The sequence below is a fragment of the Culex pipiens genome, chromosome 2 (assembly GCF_016801865.2).
Source record: "Culex pipiens pallens isolate TS chromosome 2, TS_CPP_V2, whole genome shotgun sequence".
In the NCBI taxonomy this organism is placed as follows: domain Eukaryota; kingdom Metazoa; phylum Arthropoda; class Insecta; order Diptera; family Culicidae; genus Culex; species Culex pipiens.
Window position 1 is genome coordinate 181313170 of NC_068938.1, and position 25801 is coordinate 181338970.

At 36.9% G+C, this 25801-nt stretch overlaps 1 protein-coding gene across 2 annotated transcripts; it reads right to left on the bottom strand.

Moving 5' to 3' along the window:
• LOC120429848 (liver carboxylesterase 1F) lies at nucleotides 1–24565 on the bottom strand. Of its 2 annotated transcripts, none has more exons than XM_052708338.1 (4): nucleotides 24455–24565; nucleotides 7146–7407; nucleotides 1318–2828; nucleotides 1–1232 (listed from the first exon to the last, which is right to left on the bottom strand). In XM_052708338.1, exons 2-4 carry the CDS (start codon nucleotides 7293–7295, stop codon nucleotides 638–640), a joined length of 2256 nt encoding a protein of 751 aa, XP_052564298.1. In that variant the 5' UTR covers nucleotides 7296–7407; nucleotides 24455–24565; the 3' UTR covers nucleotides 1–637. The 2 variants fall into 2 exon arrangements, with proteins under 2 accessions (XP_052564298.1, XP_039450857.1); XM_039594923.2 differs by lacking the exon at nucleotides 24455–24565 and adding an exon at nucleotides 7490–7628.
• Between the last annotated feature and the right edge of the window lie 1236 nt (nucleotides 24566–25801).

Consider the following 25801-nt stretch of genomic DNA (forward strand, 5'->3'; position numbering starts at 1 on the left):
TATTTATTGTAAATTCATATCCTTTATTAACTTATTCCCTAAATCACACATAGACTTAAGCTTTAACCTCTACTTTTCCTAATCACTAGTAAGCACACACAAACTTATTAAATAAACTTGTACAACACCACATCGCTCTCCTTTTTCAAAAGTGATCATTCGAGAGCTGATACCTCCAATTCCTCACTTCACGTTCCTCCTCATCCAGATCGGTAAGTATTGCGTTCACATTCTCTCCAAACTCCCCGGAACTACCACCACCAACCGCTCCCGTAGTCCTTGGTCTCGTCACCGTCGAAATCCTGGTCGTCCCCAACTGACTTCCAGAACGCTGCTGCTGCTGCTGTCCAATGACACTCTTGTTGCTGGTGCTCGTCAGCGTTCCCGTGGGCTCAACGATTCTGGCCGTTCCCGACGCCGCTGGAAGCGAGAATTGATTGTACTTGTTCCCGTACAGGGGGTTCTTCCGGACCACGTGCTCCGTCCCCAGGGTGCTGCTGGTCTTGATCCGGTGGTGGCTGATCCCAGTGATGTTGAACTCATCGTCGTCCGCCGCGCTGCTGCTCACTTCGGTCCGTTTGCTAGCGTTACGACCCTTCCTCCGGTCGAACAGCTGCGACCGGAAGAAGAACTTATGTCATAACATGCTGGTGAAGCTCTTGTTGGTGCTCTTCTTGAGGACGTACACGCAAACGCCCAGGACGGCTAGGAGCATGCAGACTAGCGTTAGCATTGAGAAGAAGGCGTGTTTGTAGCGGGATGCTTCCGAGGATTCGCGCAGGAGTTCCTGCTCTTCCTCGGCGGCCAAATCGATCCGACGATTTCGGAGTAGTTCCTGATCGGTGGCGTTCATGATGGCGCTCAGTTTGGGCAGGAATCGGTACCAGAAGCTGTCCAGCTTCCTCAAATAGTGAAAGTACTCCGAGTCCCGCGTATTGTCCACCAAAACCGCACTCTTCGACGATCGCGATCCTTCCTGGTCCTGGCTGTCCAGATTGTTCCGTCCCAACAGGTAAGGATTCTCCTGCTGCCTGTTCCCACCCTCTGCTTGGTCCTGGTTGCTGTTCAGCAGCTTGTCCTCGATCAGTCGCAGGTTGTCCTCGAACACGTGCTCCAGGCTGTGTTTGTCTTCGTGAAACACGCTGTCGGCGCGCGTTGAGATCAGCTTGATGTAGCGAAGGTTCGCGTTGTACGGCGTCCAGGCGTCGATCTTGCGGGTGGGCGTGGGGTCACTGGAGTGATGAAGAAATAAATAAAGTTAGCCCATGTTTACGAAAATACATAGTAAAATATTCTCAAGAAAACACCGCAACTCACCCTCCCTTGATGAAATCGCTAAACAGCGCCCGTATCTTCTTGCACAGCTTATCCTCCGACTGGGACAACCGCTTTCGGCCAATCTCCTGGAACAAACTCGGTCCCATCAGGAACGGCAGATCGGACGAGTGCGGCGCCCCTCCAAAGTAGTTGATCTTGCCTCTCATATCCATCGAGTTGGAGTGATGAAACAGGTAGACGTACAGATTGCCTGGTTCTCCAGCGGACTGCTGTCGCTGCTGTTCGCCGTAACCTTCGAGGATCGCGGTACTGCGTTGGTCCTCGTTGGTTGAGGTGAGAACTTCAAGGGTTTTGTAGAACGGGATCTCGTAGTGTGTTTCGGTTGTCAGTTTGATGACCGAGTTCAGGAGGTGAGCGGTTGATTCCGGGATTTGATCGAAAAAGCGCCAGCTTATGGTTTCACGGATCTGATGCTGTCCTGCGCCATTGAACTCGTACTGCTCGAGCACATTAGGGATGAGAGAGGAGTTGACGTACCGCCGGAGGTAGTCCTGACCCTGGCGGGCAAAGTCCTGCCACTTGTTCAGCATGAAGGCTCCCTCGTTGCTGGTGATGCCAAAGACCATCGGCATATCTTCCATGATAAAGGATCGCGAGGCGAAAAGGGATCGCGGGTCGTCGATCACGTATCGATCCGCTGGGAGCAGGTAGTCGTCCACGATTGGTCCTAAGGTCATTGTGTAGTTCCCATTTTGGTAGACGTACTCGTAGGCTTTCAACAGGTCGTGAACACTCTTTTGCTGTAGGCAACGCAGCACGTTCTTGCCGACCTCGTAGTTGCAGGCCAATATTTTGACGATCTTCTCCGACAGGCTGCGATCAGTGTTGACCCGTGAATACGGTGAGAAGATCGTTCCGGACATGACGATCGCCTTCGAGAAGAGTCCTCGCGCCTTCGGGCTGACCATGTGGGTCATGACGTTCGGGCCACCCGTAGTGCCATGACCAAGCAGCGTTATCCGGTTGGTATCCCCACCGAACTTCTGAATGTTGTCCTTGATCCAAACCAGTGCCAACTGCTGATCCAGCAGCCCCAGATTCCCAGGCGCATACTTCGTCCCCAGCGAAAGCCACCCAAACACGTTACTCCGATACTGCACCGTAACCACGATGATCCCGTCCGACGCCAAATCCAACCCGGTCGCCCGATTAACCGACCAATCAAAGGCCATCTCCTCGCCGGTCACCATGACCAACACCGGGAACCCCCCGTACCGGACGGCCGTTTCCGGCATCCAGATGTTAAGGTACAGACAGTCCTCGCTGGTTTCGCGCAGCCGGTACGACCCGCTCTGGCCGTCGCCGTCGTCATAGCTGTTGTTCTCCAGCTGGGGACAGATTGGCCGAAAGTCTCGCGCGTACTGCGTTCGGTTCCAGCCGGGACTGGGCACCGGAGGGGTGAAGCGCAGTTCATCGAGAGGCGGTTTGGCGTACGGGATGCCGAGGTAGGTGTACACCGGGAAGCGCGAGGTTTCCGGGAAGACTTTGAGCTGGAAAGAGAGTGGAAAGCATTTTTGAAAAATTTCATTATTGGATATTTTTTAGATTACAAGAAATGGCATATTTTGAGGCAATAATATGGACGATTTGAAAATTACGTCGTTTGTGGACACCCCCTGACCAAATTAAAATCAAATTTCTGAGAATTTCTGAGAAATTTCCAAAAAAAAGTGTTCACGTGGTTTGTAAAAAATATTTTGAAAATTTTCAAAACGACTCTAACTAGAACCCGGAAATTTCCGGGATCTCCCGTAAAAAATATTTCCCGTTTCCCGGGAAACTTGTAAATTTCCCGGGAATTCCCGAAATTCAAGCACACGTTTACATTTTCTTAATTTTTTGGAACCATTTATTTCTTATAGTATTAATTTCTGAAGCAACTGGAATTAAACTATTACAATTCAGAAAATCTTTTTAAAACAATAATTGGATAGAGAATAAAGAATATTTCGACTCTTTACCGTCAAAGCAAAATTTAGATTGTTTACGTTTTTGTTTATCATGATCGAATAATATGAAAATTGACATTAAATATTTCAAATAGGCTTATGCAAAAAGAATTACTTGAATCCGTTTAATCAATTCAATTCTCTCTGGTTCAATTCCTTGTATAAAAGAAATTACAATTTGAAGTAAAAGAATTATGGAGCCTTGGTTGTTACAAGTTTAAATATGAAAAAAGGTAGGATAGATAGTGGAATGATGTAAATTTATCGTAAAATTTAAATAATGTTTTTGAGCTATGAAAAAAAAAGTTCAACCGAAGTTAATTATAATCCTGAAAATCATGTGGCAAAAAAAATACTAAAAAAATAATTGAAAAACTACTATGTATTGTTTGAGGCGTTCCCAAAAAATGCAAACATATTTTAAAACCTTGCTCCAAATATTAGAAAACATTGAGTTGTTTGAAGTAAAACAGAGTAAGATTTTTAAGGAAAAACTTAAAAGCTTTACCAATTTGCTGAGAACTGAAACCCGTATGATTTCTCTAATCTAATCTAATCTAATCTAATCGAACACAAGCGCAGCCAGTCCGAAGAAAGCATCCTGGAAGAACTTGTGGTAAGATTACACCTCAAGTCCTTTCTTGTCAATATTAATGATTACAGTACATCCGAGTTACCCCGAAAATGTATAGCAAAAATTAAAGCGGCCAGGCCTACTGCGTTGCATTAACCGCAGAGACAGATTCTGTGAACGGATCACATTTCACAGAATCATCAGGGGAGGAAGGATGCGTGGACATACCGTACCAAACGCTCCGAATCAGTTGTGGTGTGGTGTGTTAGTGTAAATTTGGCAGATAATAATATTTAGAGGGGGGGGGGGGGGGGTTGGGAGGGGGAGGAAATGAGGATAGGAGAAAGGGAAGGTGGGAAAGGGATAATATGGATATATCATTTGATCAATAGAATATCATATAAAATAAGGGAAAAAAATCAAATAATGATAGATAAAATGGATAGATCTCACCAAATCAAGATTCAGATTCAACGATCCATAATAAACCTCCTTCACAAGCAAAATTCCGATCCATCGGCTTGGTAGATTTCGTAGGGATCGGAACCCTACATTCCAATTTCCTTGGAACAGCTTCCCGACGTCTTCAACGATATCCATACGAAAAGAAAATAGAAATCCCTTCTGGACCAACACTCGGAAGTCTTCACTCTTTCTGCAGAAATGTCCAGTTCTTCGCTTTGGCAGCTTACACCTCACAAAGTTTTCCGCGGATGATGACATTACAACCAACTGTCAGAAAAGGCAAAATACGGATCTAATATCTGGTTTAGACACTTTATAATTTTCTAAAATTTTCCTAGAAGGTTAATTTTAAATTCGAAAAAAACATGACGCAGCAAAAAAATTTCACGCCCGCACGCACCGATTACTACGATTTCTTTAAGATTTTTTTTTTGTTTTTAAAAAAACTTAATTTCTGCATGATTTCATTTAACTTATTGTCTAAACATTTTGATGAAAAAATACCAAAGATCATTTTTTGATTTATTGTATGATTTGAGCTTATAAAATTAGAAAATATACATTTTCTTGCTATGCTATGCTAAGCTATGAGTTGATCTTTACACTTATTTTAACCATTAAAGTCGCTGTCCTATAATTTTGATGCAACATACTAAGAGAACCAAAATCGGAACAATTTTCAATAAATTAAAAAATTTCCCTGGAATTCCCGGGATTTCGCGGGAAATTGGTTGAAAATTTCCCGTTTCCCGGGAAATGTGTAACCCAGGAAAATTGGACGCTCTAACCGTGACATTTGAAAACGTTAAAAAAACATTTATGTTCGACCGATATGGGTAATTGAAACATTTGAATTTATTCGAAAGCTTTTTATTTTTGTTAAAAAAAAAATTAAAATCGAACGCATATTTTCAACGTTATTTAGGTGATGTAGATAAAACCTGATTTTTTTTAAAAAGTTAAATGATAAAAACCAAATTTAGTTTGTTTGTTTTTTGGGTGTCAAGGTTGTTTCAAAAACTCTTAAAAGCAAAAAAATAGAAATTTGGTTTACTGGACCATTAAAAAAAACTAAAAAAAAACTCCAGAGACCTTTCGGAGGCTGTATCTCAGCAAACCAATCTTCATCATCTTTAACGGTACACATCAACCATAGCTTTTGCGCCCAGATTTCTGTTTCAGACATTTTAGTATCTTCAATATTACGGGAACTATCGCTATTATTTTTTATTCATCCCATAAATTACTGTCTTCGTAGTTATTTACAACAAAGTTTGACTATTTTTACAACCAGATTCTTGCAGGATTGGGTCCGTAAGATTGACAATTTTGGAATAAGAAAACAACAACTTCTTTGGTTGCTGTGCACCCTTAAAGCAAATTAATAGGACATTTTTTGATCTATTCGGAAAAATATTTCCAGAGATGGTTAAGGTCGTAGATAGTGTCTTTCACTTTTGGGGCAATGACTGTGAATGATGGTTCTGAGTTCCAGAAATAGTAAATTAAAAGGAAAAATAATCACTATTTGTAAAATTTTCTACAAACAACACAAAGAAAACCATTTTTGGATTGAAAAATTCTGAATCATCATTTGAATGTTTTTCTAAAACAAGGATGGCCGCCAAATGATGCCTTCCAGAGCCTTAATATTGTTAAACGTTTTCCAAAAACCATGGTGTTATTTTCTAAAAATTGGCAACATAGCCAATACAATTTTTGTCCGACTTGTGCCAAAAGATGCAAGTTTTTGTAATCTAGAACATTTTAGATTTTTTTTTGAATGTCCTATAAACACATGAAATCTGGAGTTTTTAAAAGGTCCTATAAGCTATTGTGTACACAGAAAAAAATATGTAAATTTACACAGCACGTAATTGCTGTTTCTGATGTAAACTCACTCAATGTAATGTTGAGATATGATGTAAAGAGCAAAAAGTCATGGAAATTACTCTAATGTAAATCTAAATCTAATGTAAATCATGAATCTAATGGAAACGTTGAGCATGGAACCTTAAATCTGATGAATTTCTACCCGGGTTCAGCTTCCTGTAAATTCTCATTTAATGTAAATCATATATCCAATGTATTTCTGCCAAACATTGACTTCAAAACTACCCGAACTAAAAATAGTAATATTTGGTTCTCTTTCTATCGCTCTCATACTTCGCTGGCCCACTGCCTGAGTCCGACCTGAACAAGTTGATGCTTTAGCCGCTCGTTTATAAAATGCGAAGATGTCTCAGTCGGCAGCGGGTAGCAGCAGTAACACCGAACATCCTACCCGTCGTCCGTTCGATTCCAGTCCAGCGTTATTCCATTTGGCCGTCGACGAGAAAGCGTCCGTCCCCTACCTGTGAAACAACTTTTTAAAATCCGAATTTCATTTTGCTGCCCGCTTCAATAATTTTAAAATAGAACATAGGCCACACCCTTTTCCTACTACAATCCAAGTCGAGCTTCTCATTCCCATTGGCCAATCAGAATTAGTTGATTTGAACTAATGTAAATTCCAAAAGTAATGTAAATTCCAAAACTAATGTAAATTTTCAAAACTAATGTAAATTTCCAATGAATCTAATGTAAATTTCCAATGAACCTAATGTAAATATACATCATTTATCATGATACCTTTTGGTACATGATAAATAATGTAAATTTACAGAAATATTTTTTTCTGTGTACTTGTAGGACCTTTTTAGGAAAAACTCTAGATTTACAAAAAGTAATTTTTCTACAAAGAGAAATGTTCAACAGCAAAAAAATAAAAAAAAGAGCGCAAGCATAAAACATACAAATATGAAAAGGAAAATCCTTACCCCAACAATCGCTCCCTGACTCAGCACGATGGTCACATCCTGGATCTGTGCATTTATTCCAAAGTGATCCTTTCTCACCAGCAGCACCAGCAACAAAAGTCCAAGATTCACCAATCTACTGAATCCTTTCCTCCTCCGGTTCATGACCATGTCTCTCTCTCCTCAATCAACACAGTTGATGGCGGCTTCGGATATTGCTCAACAACGCTGAAAGTGCCTCAATACTCCGGTTCGACATGCTGCATTGAGCTGATGCTCGTCTCTGCAAAAATAAAGATGAAAGTGAGGCAAAAAAAAGCAAACATTAATTTAGTATTAACCAGAAAAAAAGAGTTGACAAAAACCTCAAAAGGTATACACTTAACGGGCTAACACATGTCATTAATGCAATTTGTCACGGTTCGATTGAGGCACAAATTTGCCTGATTACGAACTTTGCTTATTTTCCAACGGCATATAGAGGTCACCACCACCGGTAAACAATCAACCGACTGATGTTGCGGATGCACTACATTGGGTGGCCAAGTTTCAAAAAAGTGACCTTCTCCAAATATTTTTTGGTATTTTTTTCTCGAAAGTAAACATTCTAACTAAGAAAAATCCAAATTTTCAAAGCTCTAAGTTTGTTCATTACGGAGATACGCAAGCTGAAAGTCAAAAAATGGAGTAAAAAACTAGCGTTTTTCGTAAAAAAGGCTGATTGTTTAATTATAACATAACTCAGCCATTTTAAATGTTTTATTAGGACAAATATACATCGTTGGAAAGGTAATGAGATATGCTTTGAAACTATTAATAGATAAAATGTTGTTTCCAAACCAAAAACTGAAGTTTTCATCGAATAACTGGAGCATTTTTTGACAAATCATATTTTTTTGTGTTTGTTAATCGAGTACTTTTTTTGCTAACCGATGCTAAACATGAAACTAAGATCACTTGAAAGATTGGATTATAATCTAACATTGCTGAAATTTCCAGCCTGCGATTTTTTGCGTTTTCGGAGATATGCCATTTTGAACATTTACGTTTTATCAAAATTTGCTGCAATCTACATATGTGCCCGTTTATTTCACTTGCTTTGCTACCTACTTCGTGGGCATCGTCGCTTCAAAAATCAATACCTGGTTTCAAGAAGTTCGAAATGACTTTATTGGAATTTTCTGTTGCCTACATTTAAAATTGAGTACCTTAGTCAAAATAAGGTATTCGTACCGAAGTTTCTCAAGCGAAACTGGAGAATCTCAGTTTGATACCGAAAAAAGTGTTCATCAAAATGTTGACTTAGCATGATGAATTTCTGCGATCAATCCATGAAACTGATCCACATTTAAGTTCTATGTTGGTTAGTACAAAACATCATAAAAAGTACCTTTAACATATCCTGAAGCTGTCACAAACTCTATAATCAAATGAATTTTAAGAATATGGTTTGTATTTTATCGTTTTACTTCATAATTAATATTTTGAATAAAATTATTTTTTCTGTTATTAGATTTAACAATTAAAATTTTCGCAATTTATGCCCGTAAGGGTGGGGGGGGGGGAGGGGGGGGGCTCAAGTTATATGGCATGGACTCACAAAAAGAAACACACAGCAGTAAATAATAAATATTTGACTTAAAATGATTTTATTACGCTTAACAAAATTTTGTTGGAGGGAAGGAGGAGAGGGGGGGGGGGTGAAAGAAAGAGGAGGAAGGGGTTGTGTCCTTAAAGTGGGGATGTATTAGATTATCCATAATTTAATAATATAAACTTGCAATACAATATATATGCAATTCTGTTGCACTTGCAAATGTATGAAAAGACTATTTTTTTTTTTTTTTTTATTATAGAGGTTTTACACGATTTGTGCATTCGCCTCTTAATTAAAAGAAAAATACATTTTTATTGCATGTACATCAACTCACACCACTTCATAAAATTGTCCGTTCTTAATTTCGCGCTTTCTTCTTTACTGATCAGCTTCAACGTGTCTTCGTCCATTTCAGTTTCGCTGTCGAAATTTATTTGGCTGCGCTTTTGTTGGGGCGTTGTTTTGGACTCGACAGAAAGTTGTCGTTTCACACACTTTCCTTTCTTATCAACAGTTCTAAACCCATCGTCGTCGGTGACCTTCGAGATGGGATTAGATACTGTTGTTGTTGTTGCTGCTGGCACAATAGTAGTATTCGTCGTTGTTGGTTTGTCGTTCTTCTGGTTCGCGATCATGGTCTTCTTTTTTGCTTTCGCAGATGAGCAGGTTTTTTCGGGGTGACTTTTCTGTCCACATCGTCGGCAAGTCGGGATCTGGCCAGCATGAGTGGCCAAGCTTAATTGGCCCTTGATGCTGACATACGACGGCACCTGCTTGGAGAGTTTCATCCTCAGGACCCGCACACCGTTTGGAATCCCGGGGAAGAAGTTCTTCCAAACGTCGTCCGTAATCGTCAGCACCTCTCCATTAGCGTGGTTCACGTTTCTATGAAAAAGACAAAAGTTGTTATTTTGTCTTGCATCAACCGGAATTTCGTTCTTTTATGTCCCCAGAAGCACTCCTGAAAATTTGAGCCCATTTGGTAAGGTATAGGAGCTCCAGTTTTAATTTGAAATTTATATGGGATTTTGATTTATTTTCCATGGGAAACTATCTTTTTTTTCATTGTATTAGGATTTTTTTTAATAAATCGATGAAATGACTTGATTCTTATAGTAGGAGATAGGTTTTGAACTGGGGAACAACTTTGTAGAACATACCAACATGCTAGGAAGTGACTCTTTAAAGATACAGATACTTTTAGATGGTGGCTTTTGAAGTAAAGCCCCTTCAAAAGCCACCATCTAAAAGTATCTGTATCTTTAAAGGGTCACTTCCTAGCATGTTGGTATGTTCTACAAAGTTGTTCCCCAGTTCAAAACCTATCTCCTACTATAAGAATCAAGTCATTTCATCGATTTATTAAAAAAAATCCTAATACAATGTAAAAAAAGATAGTTTCCCATGGAAAATAAATCAAAATCCCATATAAATTTCAAATTAAAACTGGAGCTCCTATACCTTACCAAATGGGCTCAAATTTTCAGGAGTGCTTCTGGGGACATAAAAGAACGAAATTCCGGTTGATGCAAGACAAAATAACAACTTTTGTCTTTTTCATAGAAACGTGAACCACGCTACTCTCCATACTGCGCCATTCCGTCAGCGATGTCGTCGTTGGGCATTCCCGGCGGAAGATCATGGACCCGGACGTCGACGGCGTTGTCGTCAACGTACACCGGAATCAGGAAATTCTTCTCACCCGAACGGAGCGCGTGCTTCATGTGGTTGTCTGCTGCTACTTTGGTGGCTGTTGCTAGATCAGCCATCTCGATGAGGATGCCGTTCCGGGTGTTGTGCAGTTGAAGGCACTTAAACCCGGCAGGATTAAGGCCCATGCTTTTTTCCACAAAGGTTTTTATGGAATCCAGCGGTGGGCGAGCTGGTAGGACTCCGAAGTCCACGAAGATCGTGTTTTTTCGAGTTGGGCTCATTTTGAGCCTGCACGAAAACAAAAGAATTTGTTGCGAGGAGGTAGCACGTCTGATTGGCACCGTGTATTGTAGCCGACTGGGGAAAAGACTATTTATTATAAACAATCAACTATTGAAAAACATGAAAAGTCATAAAAATCGACGTATATCATTTCAATACCATACAATTACCCAAATTTGTATGAAAAAAACATTTAAAAAGCAAAAAAATAATTTGGCCGCCTGTTTGTATGGAGATGGCCCATAGTGGGATGGTCACCATTGTTGAAGGGGGGGACCGGGTACATTGCGGGAAACGAGGGAGGAAAATTGCGTAAATTTGATGAAATGTGGTTTTACAGCTTTTGTTATGTCAGAGGGAAAAAGTGAGAGTGCGTTGGGGAAATTGCCTGCGATTTATTACTTACTTTCGAACAAAAACTCTTTATTCAAAATATTCTCCAACTAATGTGCTGATGTTGCTTGCTTCTACCGAGCGATCTAAGAAGGCTTGTGCACAATTTATGTTTATTCTGCTTACTATGGTTACTATTTCACTGTCAAATACTCAGTGGAATCGTTTATTAAAATTCGTTTGAGCTGTTCTTCAGCATTAAAAAAATCAAAATTTGTCAAGAAATAATAAACGATTCGAAAATTGTATACGTTTTAAACCTTGTATGAAAATCAATAAAACAAATTTTCGTGTGTTATTTTTTTATCAAAGTAGATTTTGCTGAAATTTTTACCAGAGCTATTTTGTGACAACCAAAGATTGAAGTGACAACCTTGATTGAAAAATGAATACTATTGAACATTTTTTTCACCGATTTTTCATACATGGTCAAAAACTTAAAACCTTAATACCCTGCATGAATTTGGCTATTTTTGCATGCAAAATCGACCGCCATATGTTCAATGTATAGTTTAAAATATACATGAACTGTGGTGAAGAAAAAACGATCGTGATTAGTTTCCGAACATTTAAATTGATCATTTTAATGATGATTTAGGAATTCAAAAAGAGACATGCGTCTATTTGTCGCGGGTTTGAATCCCCGGAAATCGAGAATAAGTTCCTATAGCCCTATGTAAATTTTTAAATTTAACAATAAAAGACACGGCAGAGAACTAGAGAGCTCCGATGCCTCCATTTTTTTAATTTCATGAAAAAAAAAATCAATTGACATTGTGCGATGTTTCAAGATTGGGATCCAAAACAACCCTCTTGGAACGTGCTATCAAACAAGATACTTATTGTCAAGAAGGGCCGCGATCCAAATTTATTGAGATTAATTTAAAAATCCTTTTTAAACTGTGTAATGCTAAACATTTATGTTGCAATATATTTTTGGGACGAAATAATTTCTGTCGTGGAAAATAGACTTCTTGAAGTAATAACACTGAAATTTTACAAAAAAAAAAAACAAATTGTGTTTTAACTCAATATTAACTAGTTCAATCTTACAAAAATAGAAGAATTAAATTGCAGGAAAATGCATTTTAAATTGTTTTCAGTTAATTGCACATCCCACATATTCGGAACACCCACAAATTCGTAACACTTTTATGATAATTTGTCAATAGCATGCCAAAAGTAGCTTTTCTGTCGACCTTACGATTTTTAGAACCTTCATTTGGACATTATCTTGCTATTTCACTAGTAAAAGTAGTACTTTTTGAACAAAAAACTTCATTCCAAGACTATTTTGTCCAGAGCAGCAAAACACTGCCTCCAAATGGCCTGTTTCATAATTGTGGGATGTTATTGTGCCTCCCACAATTGTGGAACACCTGAATTTAACTGATATTTTCACACAAAAAAGTTATCAAACCATGTATAAAACATCACTAAGCTTGCGTTTCTTTGATTTCAGTATGTGAAGTCATTATTTGGTAATGAATATGTACTCCTGGAGAGATCCAAGCTTTGTTTACATTCGTAAGAAAAAAGTGTTCAGAATTTGTGGATTTCAAGAGTCAAAGTAATTCTTCAAAATCTTCATCAAAAAAAAAAAAAAAAAATCAAACCATCCACATTAACGACCCCCGGGTCTTTTGTGGTCTCTATTGCAAGTTTCTGCTCGAACCTAGGAGTCCGAAGGCTTGAATGGAGAGAGCACCCAAACCTCTTTTACTCCAAGGAACCTTCCACCCCAGTGTTTGAACTGACGACCATTGGATTGTGAGTCCAACAGCCGCCAGCGATTCCACCGGAGTAGGCTTGGTTTGGTGTGTTGTTTGTACTTATGGCATGGAAACGACTCCTACACCTGGAATGACTTAACGGCCTAACAACCAAGGCCGGGACCGACATTTTACTTCCTCATCCGATGGAAGGTTGCAGCAGATGGGAATCGAACCCAGAATCGAAAAAAAATCTTCATATAAAAGTTAAAATCTTCATATAAAAGTTAAAATTTGCAGATGTTCGATACAGCATTCGAAAGATCGCAAGAAAAGCTTTCAAATGAAGGTAAAAGCGAATCATTAAGTTCAATTATCGATTTGCTATGATTTTTTGAACATTGGCCGATCTGGAAACTGTTCCGAATATGTGGGATGACTGTATTGCATTCTTGTCAAATAAAAAATAAATAAAATCAAATTGAGAAAATGAAATGATAAACCCTCTAGTTTGCAAATATTTTATGCTTTTGAGAGTAAAATGCTTTTAATATTATTGTACACTTAACAAGTGAGAACACGGGACACTTGGCGCCAATTGGGATATTTGATTTAGTCGTGTTGTTTATCAATATATTCAAAATAAAAAAAAATAAAATATTTTGCTGGTTTCAATTAGACCAGCTTGAACTACAGAAAGAACGATTTTATAATGTCATCTTTGTACATTAACTAAGTACATTAACCCTCTAATGCCCAATTTTTTGAGAATTTTTATTTCTCCAATGTTTAGGAGGTAATTTTGAACAACTTTTATTCTACGAAAAACTTTACTTCTCTTGTTTCAGTTTAAGTTTTTCAATTTGCATTTGTGTTGTTCAGTTTATGTTTGTTTTTGATTGTATTTGGCTTACTTTACCACCTCTTATCATTACCATTTGCTTATCTAGTTTTTTCATGCGTTTAGCGTCACTTTTTCAATTTTTTGCTTGTTTTTCACATTGTCTACTATAAAAAAAGGAAAAAATATAGAGCAAATGTTAGTAAAAAACACAGCCAAATTTGATCCTAGAAAAAAAAAAAATACATTCTCAAAAACATTCGCAAAGTCACATAAAACAAGTCGCACTTCCAACCTTAGAACATTCTCAAATTTAAAGAGTTATTCTTTCCAATGCTTTTTTAAGATCCAAAATTGGTTGAAAACTTGAGTTTTGGTGAATTTTCAGATCGAAGCCCGCCTAGCACCTTAAGGGTTGAGTTGTAGAGGGTTAAAATAGTGTAAAACTGTTATTTATACATTTTCAGTTACATGCACCATTTAGCACATATCGTTGGTGATTTAAAATGAATTTTAAATTATGATAAATATACCTCGATTTTTTTTTTGAAAAGGTTCTATAAGCTATTGTGTTTCATATGTTTATAGGACCTTTAAAATAAATCTAAATATATCTGTTTAAAAAAATGCTTTATTTTCTCGCTTTACTCATTTTCCAACTCGAAAAAATCAGCGTTGCAACACGGTAGAGAACAATAAGAGGAAAAAAAAATAGAGAGCAAAAGAAAGGGGGAGCAATTCTCTACGAAATCGGTATTTTTCTTAAATTTTAATTTTGTATTTTTTAATCCGGCTGAAACTTTTTTGGTGCCTTCGGTATGCTCAAAGAAGCCATTTTGCATCATTAGTTTGTCCATATAATTTTCCATACAAAATTGGCAGCTGTCCATACAAAAATGATGCACGAAAATTCAAAAATTTGTATCTTTCGAAGGAATTTTTTGATCGATTTGGTGTCTTCGGCAAAGTTGTAGGTATGGATACGGACTACACTGGAAAAAAATGGTACACGGTAAAAAAAATTTGGTGATTTTTTTATTTAACTTTTTATCACTAAAACTTGATTTGCAAAAAAACACTATTTTTGATTTTTTTTATTTTTTGATATGTTTTAGAGGACATAAAAAGCCAACTTTTCAGAAATTTCCAGGTTGTGCAAAAAATCAGTGACCGAGTTATGAATTTTTTAATCAATACAAATTTTTCCAAAAAATTGAAATTTTGGTCGCAAAAATTTTTTAACTTCATTTTTCGATGTAAAATTGAATTTGCAATCAAAAAGTACTTTAGTGAAATTTTGATAAAGTGCACCGTTTTCAAGTTATAGCCATTTTTATGTAACTTTTTTCAAAATAGTCGCAGTTTTTCATTTTTTTAAATTAGTGCACATGTTTGCCCACTTTTGAAAAAAATAGTTTTGAAAAGCTGAGAAAATTCTCTATATTTTGCTTCTTGGGACTTTGTTGATACGACCTTTAGTTGCTGAGATATTGCAAGGCAAAGGTTTAAAAACAGGAAACTTGATGTTTTCTAAGTCTCACACAAACAGCCCACCATTGTTCAATGTCGATATCTCAGCAACTAATGGTCCGATTTTCAATGTTATAATATGAAACATTTGTAAAATTTTCCGATCTTTTCGAAAACAATATTTTCAAAATTTTTAAACCAAGACTAACATTTTAAAAGGGCGAAATATTGAATGTTTGGCCTTTTTGAAATGTTTGTCTTGATTTGAAAATTTTGAAAATATTGTTTTCGAAAAGATCGGAAAATTTTACAAATGTTTCATATTAAAAAAAAAATCAAATTATTCGCTCTACAGCATTGCCTTGGCGTTCCCGATTACGGGATTCCTACTCGAAACTAGGTGTCCGAAGGCTTGATTGTTGAGGCAATTGCAAACCTCTTTTTACACCTAAGCTTCCATCCACCCGGGATTCGAACTGACGACCTTTGGATTGTGAGTCCAACTGCCTACTGCGACTCCACCAGGACAGGACCCAGGGAGACGACTCCTACACCTGGACTGAGCTATCGACCTAACCTGTAGGTTAGACCGGGGCCAACATTTACTTCCCCATCCGACGGAAGGCGTGATCAGACAAATCTCGTCTCAAAATTTGCCACCGGGACCTTCTGGGATCGAACCCAGGCCGACTGGGTGAGAGGCAATCACGCTTACCCCTACACCACGGTCCCGGCTAAATGTTTCATATTATAACATTGAAAATCGGACCATTAGTTGCTGAGATATCGACATTGAACAATGGTGGGCTGTTTGTGTGAGACTTAGAAAACATCAATTTTCCTGTTTTTAAACCTTTGCCTTGCAATATCTCAGCAACTAAAGGTCGTATCAACAAAGTCCGAAGAAGCAAAATATAGAGAATTTTCTCAGCTTTTCAAAAATATTTTTTTCAAAAGTGGGCAAACATGTGCACTAATTTAAAAAAATGAAAAACTGCGACTATTTTGAAAAAAGTTACATAAAAATGGCTATAACTTGAAAACTGTTTACTTTATCAAAATATCACTAGAGTACTTTTTGATTGCAAATTCAATTTTACATCGAAAAATGAAGTTAAAAAATTTTTGAGACCAAAATTTCAATTTTTTGAAAAAAATTGTATTGATTAAAAAATTCATAACTCGGTCAATGATTTTTTGCACAACCTGGAAATTTCTGAAAAGTTGGCTTTTTATGTCCTCTAAAACATATCAAAAAATAAAAAAAATTAAAAATAGTGTTTTTTTGCAAATCAAGTTTTAGTGATAAAAAGTTAAATAAAAAAATCACCAAATTTTTTTTACCGTGTACCATTTTTTTAAGGTGTAGTCCGTATCTATACCTACAACTTTGCCGAAGACACCAAATCGATCAAAAAATTCCTTCAAAAGATACAGATTTTTGAATTTTCGTACATCATTTTTGTATGGACAGCTGCCAAATTTGTATGGAAAATTATATGGACAAACTTATGATGCAAAATGGCTTCTTTGGGCATACCGAAGGCACCAAAAAAGTTTCAGCCGGATTAAAAAATACAAAAAAAAAAATCGAATGACCGAAATCCTAGAGAACTGCTCAGGGGGGAAACGGATAGAACAACAACATAATGCAATACCTAGCACCACAACATAATCGATGTTGTGCACTGGTTCTGGATGTGCCAGCGAGTTGGCGTGTTCGACGTACATAAAGGAAAAGCCGGTAATGCTATGCTGGGTAGAGAGAGATTTCCAGAGAGAGGGGCAGAGCGGGTGTCATGGTGAATTACCATTAAAAAAACAATAACACTCTCACGCCGGTCGGCTTAGCCGGGCGGAACTGTTCTAAAGTACAGTAAATTAGAGAAAAATTGTATTGTTGAATGATTTTGAAATTTATCATTTTTGACTACATTTTGAACAAGTTTAAACTAAGTTTATAAATCAAATTATCACATATTCTTAAGAAACAGTTCAAACTTACTCCACCTTACGGTACGATCTACCAAGCGAATCTGGTGTGTCTGAAATGGTTTGATTGCATCGCGATGACCGCGCTGGCAAACCGGAAGGTTCTCGGATTGTTGTGATGTGATGTATCGACTGGAGAGTTGCGGAGCAGAATGATTGTGCGCAAAACAGTAAAAAAATGGTGACGGAGAAAAGTGGTGACGAAAAACTGGCTTGAAATTGAAGGCAAATTATAGCTGAATGGATCGGTTTACTGAACACGTTGGTTGTGTTGGATGGTTGATGCTCACCGTATTTATTTTCATTCTACATATTGAGAAGCGAATTAGAATGTTCTGGGTCAAACCAGAGAAGAGATATTACAGAATTCTAGTTATTAGTTTATGCCTAGAAATTTCACTTTGGATAATTAATGCTTCGAATAATCAAATCTCGAAAAACTTTTTTTTTGTTGTTGGGATGATTATATTTGAAAATGATTTCAAAATTAGTTTAACAATCTTTTTCGATGTACCCATCTCAATGCGAGGTTGGATTTTGAGAATTGAAATAGTCTGAAGATAACTTCAACCAAAAACACCATCAAACTGATTCCAGCTCCAAACCAAACAATCAACCACGCTGGCAACAAATCAGAAATTTTCAGTATATTAGACGATGGATTAACGCCCTTTTGTGAAATCTGCCAGTCCAAGTCCCGTGCCATTCGGTCCAAGTTCCGTTCGTACCAAAGGTTCAAAATTCCTGCCTCCCAAAGGGCGGCCTGCACGTACTCCAGGTGCGGCTTCAGTGCACTTTTCACCGGCAGTGGGTAGAATCCAACCACCATTGCGAACCGTTCGTCCATGACCTTGTACCGGGGCTGGTTGCTTTCGTAGTCCCAGTTGACTTTACGCAGGACCAGGGTCTGCCCGAAGAGTCCCCCGGTCATGTACGCGCTGGTGCCATCTAGCTGGATGTAGTCCTGTTTGGATCCGTTTTGGTAGAGGGTGCTGAACAGAGGAAATTCGAGTGCCAGCTGGTGATCTGCTTTGACGGGGGTCTTGGTGTCCAGGATGTCCTTAAACGTGTTGAATGTTCCAACGCGAGGTTTGTTGGTCATCAGTGATATGATTTTGGTTTCGTAAGCGTTCGATATGAAGAAGAACAGTAGGATTAGTGTAAGGATGACGAGTTTCTCGTGTTTACCTGTTCGATTCAAATTGTAACGCTCGAAGCCGCAGATTGGTAGGAGTAGGACGTCATTCCGGAAGTGGTTGGGAACCAGCAGGGAAATCATTTTGATAACAATCGTTCCGATGAAGAAGGCAATCCAAAGTTCGGTTTGGAAAGGTCGAAAGAAAAGCTCGACCACATTTAGTGGACGTCCATTCGGGACCAACAATACATTATCAACTGGTAATGGTGTCTGTAGGTAGTCCCGTTCGTAATCTTGGCCGGATATTGACTCAATGAAAATATCAAAATCACAAAACAGCTTGTTAGACACAACAAACACACATCTGTACACGTATCCATCTCGCTGATCGTACTTTTCTGGACAGGTAAATTTCACGAGCTTGGTAGAAGTGTTCAAATATCTGGCCATTTCTTTAACAAGGATTGCATCGTAGCCGAAGCAGTCATCCTTGGTACACTTGAACCAGTCTTCATATGCCATTAGCCCGTATCGAAGTGGCAACCCGTTTAAATTTCGTGACTGATCCCAAAACAGCCACCTTGGTGGCACGATCTTTGAAGTATGCGAAGTATCTTTAGCGAAATCATGAACAATCATCATCTCCTCGTCGCTCGAAACAACAATTACGTCGTAGATCTTACACTTTTTGAAAAAACTCAAAATTGATTTGAACTGAACCAACACCTTTCGCTCGATAGTACTAATCAGAAATATAAACTTAGTTCTACTAGGTAACGTCCCAATCATTAGTGCAAAATTCACCAGAATCGGCCTAACAAAACTCGCATTTTCAAACTGGATCACAACTAGCGTGGGGAGTTTTATCTTGTTTCCCCTCAGTGCCAACCAATCAAAGTGACTGTTCGTTATAAGCTTTGGGATTTCAGTTGACTCTCGATTTAATCCGACGAAGATGTCCTGTAAGCTTTCGCCATTTCCTGCAGGCGTGGCGTGGTAGAACCAGCAATCAAATGTCGATATTTGCTGCGCCATGAGGTATTGTACCACTGATATGGTATAGTTTGCTGAGGACTTTCGATACGTGGAGTCTTCGAACTCGATGGTTGAGTAAACCGATCCTAATGGTAAAAGCACTACAATAAAGAAGTGGTTGACGGAGGCCATAGTTAGGGAATGAATGAAGGGTTTTGTTGAAAATCAAGTTAATTTATAAAAGTGCATTGATGAAATCGTAGATTCATGACAAATTTCACTGATTATCCTGTTTAAGTGTATTAAACTCTATACAAATTTGATTTGATACACAGAATAAAAAGTTGAATTTTGGAATGTTGAAAATTTGGTAGGTTGAGTATTACCTCTTTTTTGAATAATCTTCTATATATATACAAAAATTCGACGGTTTTGTTCGAACGCAAATCAGTTCAATACGGAGCGTCGTATCGAGGTGCTTTTTGTTGCGTTGGGTTCGTAAAAGTCCAAGGAAGGTTCTTACACCAATAAGTGACAACTTTGGCCTCTCTGGAACCGATTCCGGAAAATCTGCAGATTGTATGGGAAAAGCTGCGTAAAATCAAATTTTGATCACAGGAGGCTGAATTAGCAAACAAGCAAGAAACGCCAGGAAACCAAAATAAAAATGTGAACCTGATGAATATTCATCAAAAACTGATGAAAATTCATCATTTTCTGGGTTAAAATTAATAATTTTTTTGACACAAAATCTGTCACCATTTCCTGATGAATATTACCGTAATTTTTTTGTGTATTTTTCATTGAACAAAACAAAAGTTTCAAAAACCTTGCAATTTTTCGTTACTCGACTGTAAAAAATTTGGAACATTACATTTTAAGGGAAATTTAATGTACTTTGCGAATCTATATTAACCCAGAAGGGTCACTTTTCATTTAGAACAAAATGTTTCAATTTAAAATTATACGTGTTTTGAAAAGTGACTTTTTTGTTTATTTTTACTTTGTCGTTTTTGTCCGTCGCGAGTGTTTATCGACGACCAACTTTTTCAATAAGTCAACTTAATAATTTTGTGAAGATCTGACGGAACCAGTTCAGAATCCGGACAGGGGCACTTTAGATTTTTTGTTTAAAAAGTTTTTTTTTTGTTTAGCGCAAATTAAACGACAACATAATGGCAACATCATGACAACACAACAAACTACTTTACCGACATATTTAGAATTATATTGGATTTAAGAGCGAGTCCACGAGCAAGGCATACCCATTTTGCATCGACCTCACCAATTAAATTTTCAGGTATTGTTTGTACATATAAAACAAGCATCTGGCCAAAATATGAGCACTCTAGGTCTACGGGAAGTGGGGCAAATTGGGACACAAAGTTTAATAATTCAAAAACGTGAAATCTTTTTAAAAGGCTGTAACTCAGGCAAAATTTGATTAAATTTAAAAATTCAAAATGCATCTGAAAGGGTTTAAAAATGCAACAAAATGCGGGGTAAACCATCCCAATTGGTTATATCTAAAGGGAGTTCACGGCGTGTTTTCTGGGCTACCTTAAGGAGAAAAAATAGTCATTGCTAATTTTCTTATGTCTTATAGGATTTTTTAGCTTTCCAATGCTTCTAAGAGCAAAATGATTTATCGAAAAAAATCTGAGTTATTTATTTTTTATGTTTTTTGTTTTAAATTTCTTTATTATTTATTGAAAACATTATACAAATAGTTTGTGAAACTTGCCAAATGATATGTTTTATGTGACATTTACTCGTCAAAATGTGCAAAATAAGACAAGAAATAGCTTAGCAGAAGGTTGTAGAACGCTAAACATTTTTAAAATTTAGTTTAACCAAGTTTTTGAATACGTGGGATTTATTCAGAAATGAAAATCATAAAACCGCATGAAATATATTTTTAAAAGAATTAATAGATTATTACATAATTATTGTGAACAAATATCTCTCGCCTGCCCAGATTTAGCTTGGATTGATGAATCCGATTTTTATTTGCATGTTTCAGATTGATAAGGGTATTACATTTTTATGAAAAAATATCATATTTCCTTAACCAAATATTCACCAGTTGCATGGATACAAAACATGTTTTATACTCGAAATCGAACTACAAATTACTGTTGCAAGCTTCAGGAGAAATACTTTTTATGAATATGAACGGTTTTTTTAGTTTTCCTATTTGAAATGATCAAGGAATCAACAATATTATAGAAGTCTTATAAATCTTATCTTTTTAAAACACTTTTTTTTACAAATACATTGACTTTTGTTCAACTAGTTTGGAATGGAAGTTTCTGTTTGATTTTTTTTATTAAATACCATTTAATTTATGTTTAAACCAAAACAAAGTTTTTGACCATGTTTTCAACATTCAGAGTTAAAGCACACGAATTTTACTCCTTCTTTGAAATGCATTTTCAACAGTAAAACAATATATATATATTTTTTCTTTATTTTATACTTGTATGACTTTTGAATGACTTTTGAATCTTGCAACAAAAATTTCTAGTACATTTTCGATTTTAAATCATGTTTTGTATCCATGTTCCTAGTTCATATTTGATTGAGGAAATATCATATTTATTCATACAAATCCAATAATAACCTTAACAATCACAAATCTGCAAAAAAATCGTTTGTATCAGCTTAATCAGAGCAGATACGTGATATTTGTACACAACAATTATGTCTTTTAATTCATGTTAAAAACATATTTTAATTACGGTTTTATGTTTATAATTTCTGAATAAATCACACATGTTCAAAAACTAAGTTAAAAGATTGTTTTCAAAATGTTTTGTGATTTACAACCTTCTGCAAAGTTGTTTCTTGTTTTATTTTGCACATTTCGATGAAGAAATGACACATAAATCACATAATTTGACAAGCTCCTAGAACTGTTGTTTAAAAGTTGCCAATAAATAATGAAGGAATTTGGAACAAAAAACTTAAAAAATAGATATCTCAGAAACTGCTCGATGAATCATTGAATCTTAAAAGCATTGGAAAGCTGAGATAACTTCATAAAAGACACATTTGAAAGTAGCGATGACTTTTTTTTCCTAAAAAGTTTCTTCTAGAAAACACACCGTAAGTTATCGGCATTTTAGTGAAAAATAGCACAATTTTCAAACTCAAATGAAAAAGTGTTCCATCCAGATATTAACTCGAATCGAACTGGAGCTTGTAGGGGACATCTGGTGCTACCATCTGAAACTGAAAACGCTTTGGGTAAGGCAGTTTATCACATAAAATATACACTTTTTCTTTTAGTGAATTTTTTGATTGTAAATTTTTGCTCCTACATCCTATTTTCTGATGCTAATTTTATCATATTCGTATTCCTAAGTCAAATTTACAATTGAAATATGCATAGAAATGTTTTTTTTTTCGATCCATTTTAAACCTTAAAAAAATAAAGTTTAAAATAATAAAGAAGCTGATTATTTCTAGGGACAGCTAGAATCCTTGGAAACGAAATTGATTTTGAATGAAAGTGATTGGAAGATTTATTTTTAACTTTACTTTTTTAAAGTATTGTGAAGTTGACTGACATTTTCATTATCATTTCGAAGATTTTGGAAAAAATATGTATTTGCCTCTGGGTAATTCTCCGCCAACTCACACAGCAGTTGCCCCGACCCCTCTTCGATTTGCGTGAAACTTTGTCCTAAGGGGTAACTTTTGTCCCTGATCACGAATCCGAGGTCCGTTTTTTGATATCTCGTGACGGAGGGGTGGTACGACCCCTTCCATTTTTGAACATGCGAAAAAAGGGGTGTTTTTCAATAATTTGCAGCCAAAAGATAGAAATTTGGTGTCAAAAGGACTTTTATGTAAAATTAGACGCCCAATTTGATGGCGTACTCAGAATTCCGGAAAAACGTTTTTTTCATCAAAAAACACTAAAAAAGTTTTAAAAATTCTCCCATTTTCCGTGACTTGACCGTAAAAAAATTTTGGAACATGTTATTTTATGGAAAATTTAATGTACTTTTCGAATCTACATTGACCCAGTAGGGTCATTTTTTCATTTAGAACAAAATTTTTCATTTTAAAATTTCGTGTTTTTTCTAACTTTACAGGATTATTTTTTAAAGTGTAACAGTGTTCTACAAAGTTGTAGAGCAGACAATGACAAAAATTTTGATATTTAGACATAAGGGGTTTGCTTATAAACATCTCGAGTTATCGCGATTTTACGAAAAAAAGTTTTGAAAAAGTTGGTCGCCATCGATCATGGCCGTTCATGGTCACCCGCGACAGACACGGACGACGAAACGAAGAAAAACGCAAAAAGTAACTTTTCAAAACTTTTTTTTCGTAAAATCGCGATAACTCGTGATGTTTATAAGCAAACTCCTTATGTCTATATATCAATTTTTTTGTAATTGTCTGCTCTACAACTTTATAGAACATTGTTACACTCTAAAAAATAACCCTGCAAAGTTAGAAAAAACACGAAATTTTAAAATGAAAAATTTTGTTCTAAATGAAAAAATGACCCTTCCGGGTCAATGTAGATTCGAAAAGTACATTAAATTTTCCATAAAATGACATGTTCCAAAAAAATTTACAGTCGAGTAACGGAAAATGGGAGAATTTTTAAAACTTTTTTAGTGTTTTTTCGATGAAAAATACGTTTTTTTTGGAATTCTGAGTACGACATCAAATCGGGCATCTAATTTTTCATAAAAGTCTCGGATTCGTGATCAGGGACAAAAGATACCCCTTAGGACAAAGTTTCACGCAAATCGAAGAGGGGTCGGGGCAACTTTTCCCGATTTCGTGTGAGTTGGTAGAGAATTACCCTTCTTATTTTTTTAAGCTGGAGCGAGATAAACTTTTAAAAATATTCGCAACGGCCTTAAAATGATCAAGTAAATTCAAAACTGAACTAAAAACAATTTGAAAAACACAATTTTTTTTCAATTTAGTTCAATAAAACTGTAGATTGACAATGACAAAAAAACTAAAATTTTCACCACCGTTTAAAATGCTTCCAATTAGTCACCCACAGCCGCAGTATTGTCACCAGAGCCAGTGCTTTAATCGCTCACCCCTCGTTTCACGCTTTAGAAGCTTAATTGGCGCGCTTTTTTTGCTCTCTCTATCATTTCTGTGTAGAAAAGTTTCACGTTTCACGTGGTCCGTACGTTGGTTCGTTCCATTCTATCCACCAAACATATTCAAAAACCCCCACAACCGACCGAGAGTCGCTTTTCACTCGGATTTTCCATTCTAAAACGCTTTGCTTACCTGGCTGATGCTCGATTTTATCTACTGAATGACTCGATTTTTTATTCTCCTCGTTGTTGCTGAATTAATTCTGCTCTGCCAATTCTAGAACGCTATTTCCTCGTTCGTTGGACGACAATGTGTGTGGGTTCGAGCTTTTTTTCAATTCACTAGCGAAAAAAATCACCGAAAAATCGCTTTTGTTTCAGGTTGGAAAGCCCGTTCCAGGAAGAGATTCTGGGTTCCACAACGGCAGCAATCACCAGCAAACCATCACTAATTAACCTTGACCAAAGTCCAGCAACGGTTCATGGCTTGAGATAATAAAACTCTATTTTGTAATGATGAAGATTCACTTTTACTTATTTTTTTCTGATTTTAACAGCAGATGTTTGTTTAAATTAAGTTCTTCAAAACTTGCTAACCAATAAATCTCCTTACAAACTGGCTTCCCCTCGCGATGACTTTAAATACCCTTTGTTTCCGGTCTGGTGCCTCCGGGTGTACAAAACAGAATTTAACACTATAACTGAAGCCTAAACTCCAGACAGTCAGACAGAAACCGCAACGAACCAAAACGGTGCGATCTTCAAAATAACATCTTCTTTCACTCTCAACCCAAGCCACAGACAAGGTCACGCAAACCTTAATGGTTTATTAATAAGAAACAATAAAATTGCAAACCAAGCTTTGGGCAATGTTTTCAAACGGAAACTCTTCAACTCTTCAAATTTGAACTGAACTCTTCACTCAACCGCTCGTCACAACAGCCCACTCCAAACTGATGGCCACCATCAGTTGGGCGATCTCATCATCATCAGCGAGCAGCAACTAACTATGTGACCATACTTTACCCATACTAAACTATATGTTAGTTCAGGTAAACTTGGCACAAAGGAGGAAAAAAGAACAGAGGGGAAATAGTGGAAATTTGCTGGGTTAACAATGCGGAGTTGTGAGCGGGTATTTGTGGGCTCGGAAAAAAGGGAACTTGAAAATAAAATGTGGAGAGTGATTTATGCAAGCTGCTCACATTCTGGAGCACGAGATCGTGATCGTTCAATGGGTTATGTTGAGAAAGGGTGCGTCGATGAAAGGGGATACGTTTTATTGTAGTTTTGGAGTTTGCTTGATTATTAATATTCTGGAGTTTTTTTTTGAAAAGGTCAATTAAATCAAATTTTCACTTTTTGCTTTTTGGGTGTTTTTTAATACCCCTGACTCAAGGCGGTTTCAAAAACACCCAAAAAGCAAAAACTGGAAATTTGGTTTATTGGACCTTTTCATTAACTAATAAAGTTAAAATTTGTCTTCAAAAAATATTATTATATTATGTTTTGAAAACAAATTTTAACTTTATTAGTTTAT

Coding starts and splice junctions, on each gene's coding strand:
- LOC120429848 (XM_052708338.1), bottom strand. CDS start 7,295: ATGGTCATGAACCGGAGGAGGAAAGGATTCAGTAGATTGGTGAATCTT. Junction 2,829..7,145: donor GTCAGGGAGCGATTGTTGGG/GTAAGGATTTTC, acceptor CTCTCTTTCCAG/CTCAAAGTCTTCCCGGAAAC. Junction 1,233..1,317: donor AGCGATTTCATCAAGGGAGG/GTGAGTTGCGGT, acceptor TCATCACTCCAG/TGACCCCACGCCCACCCGCA.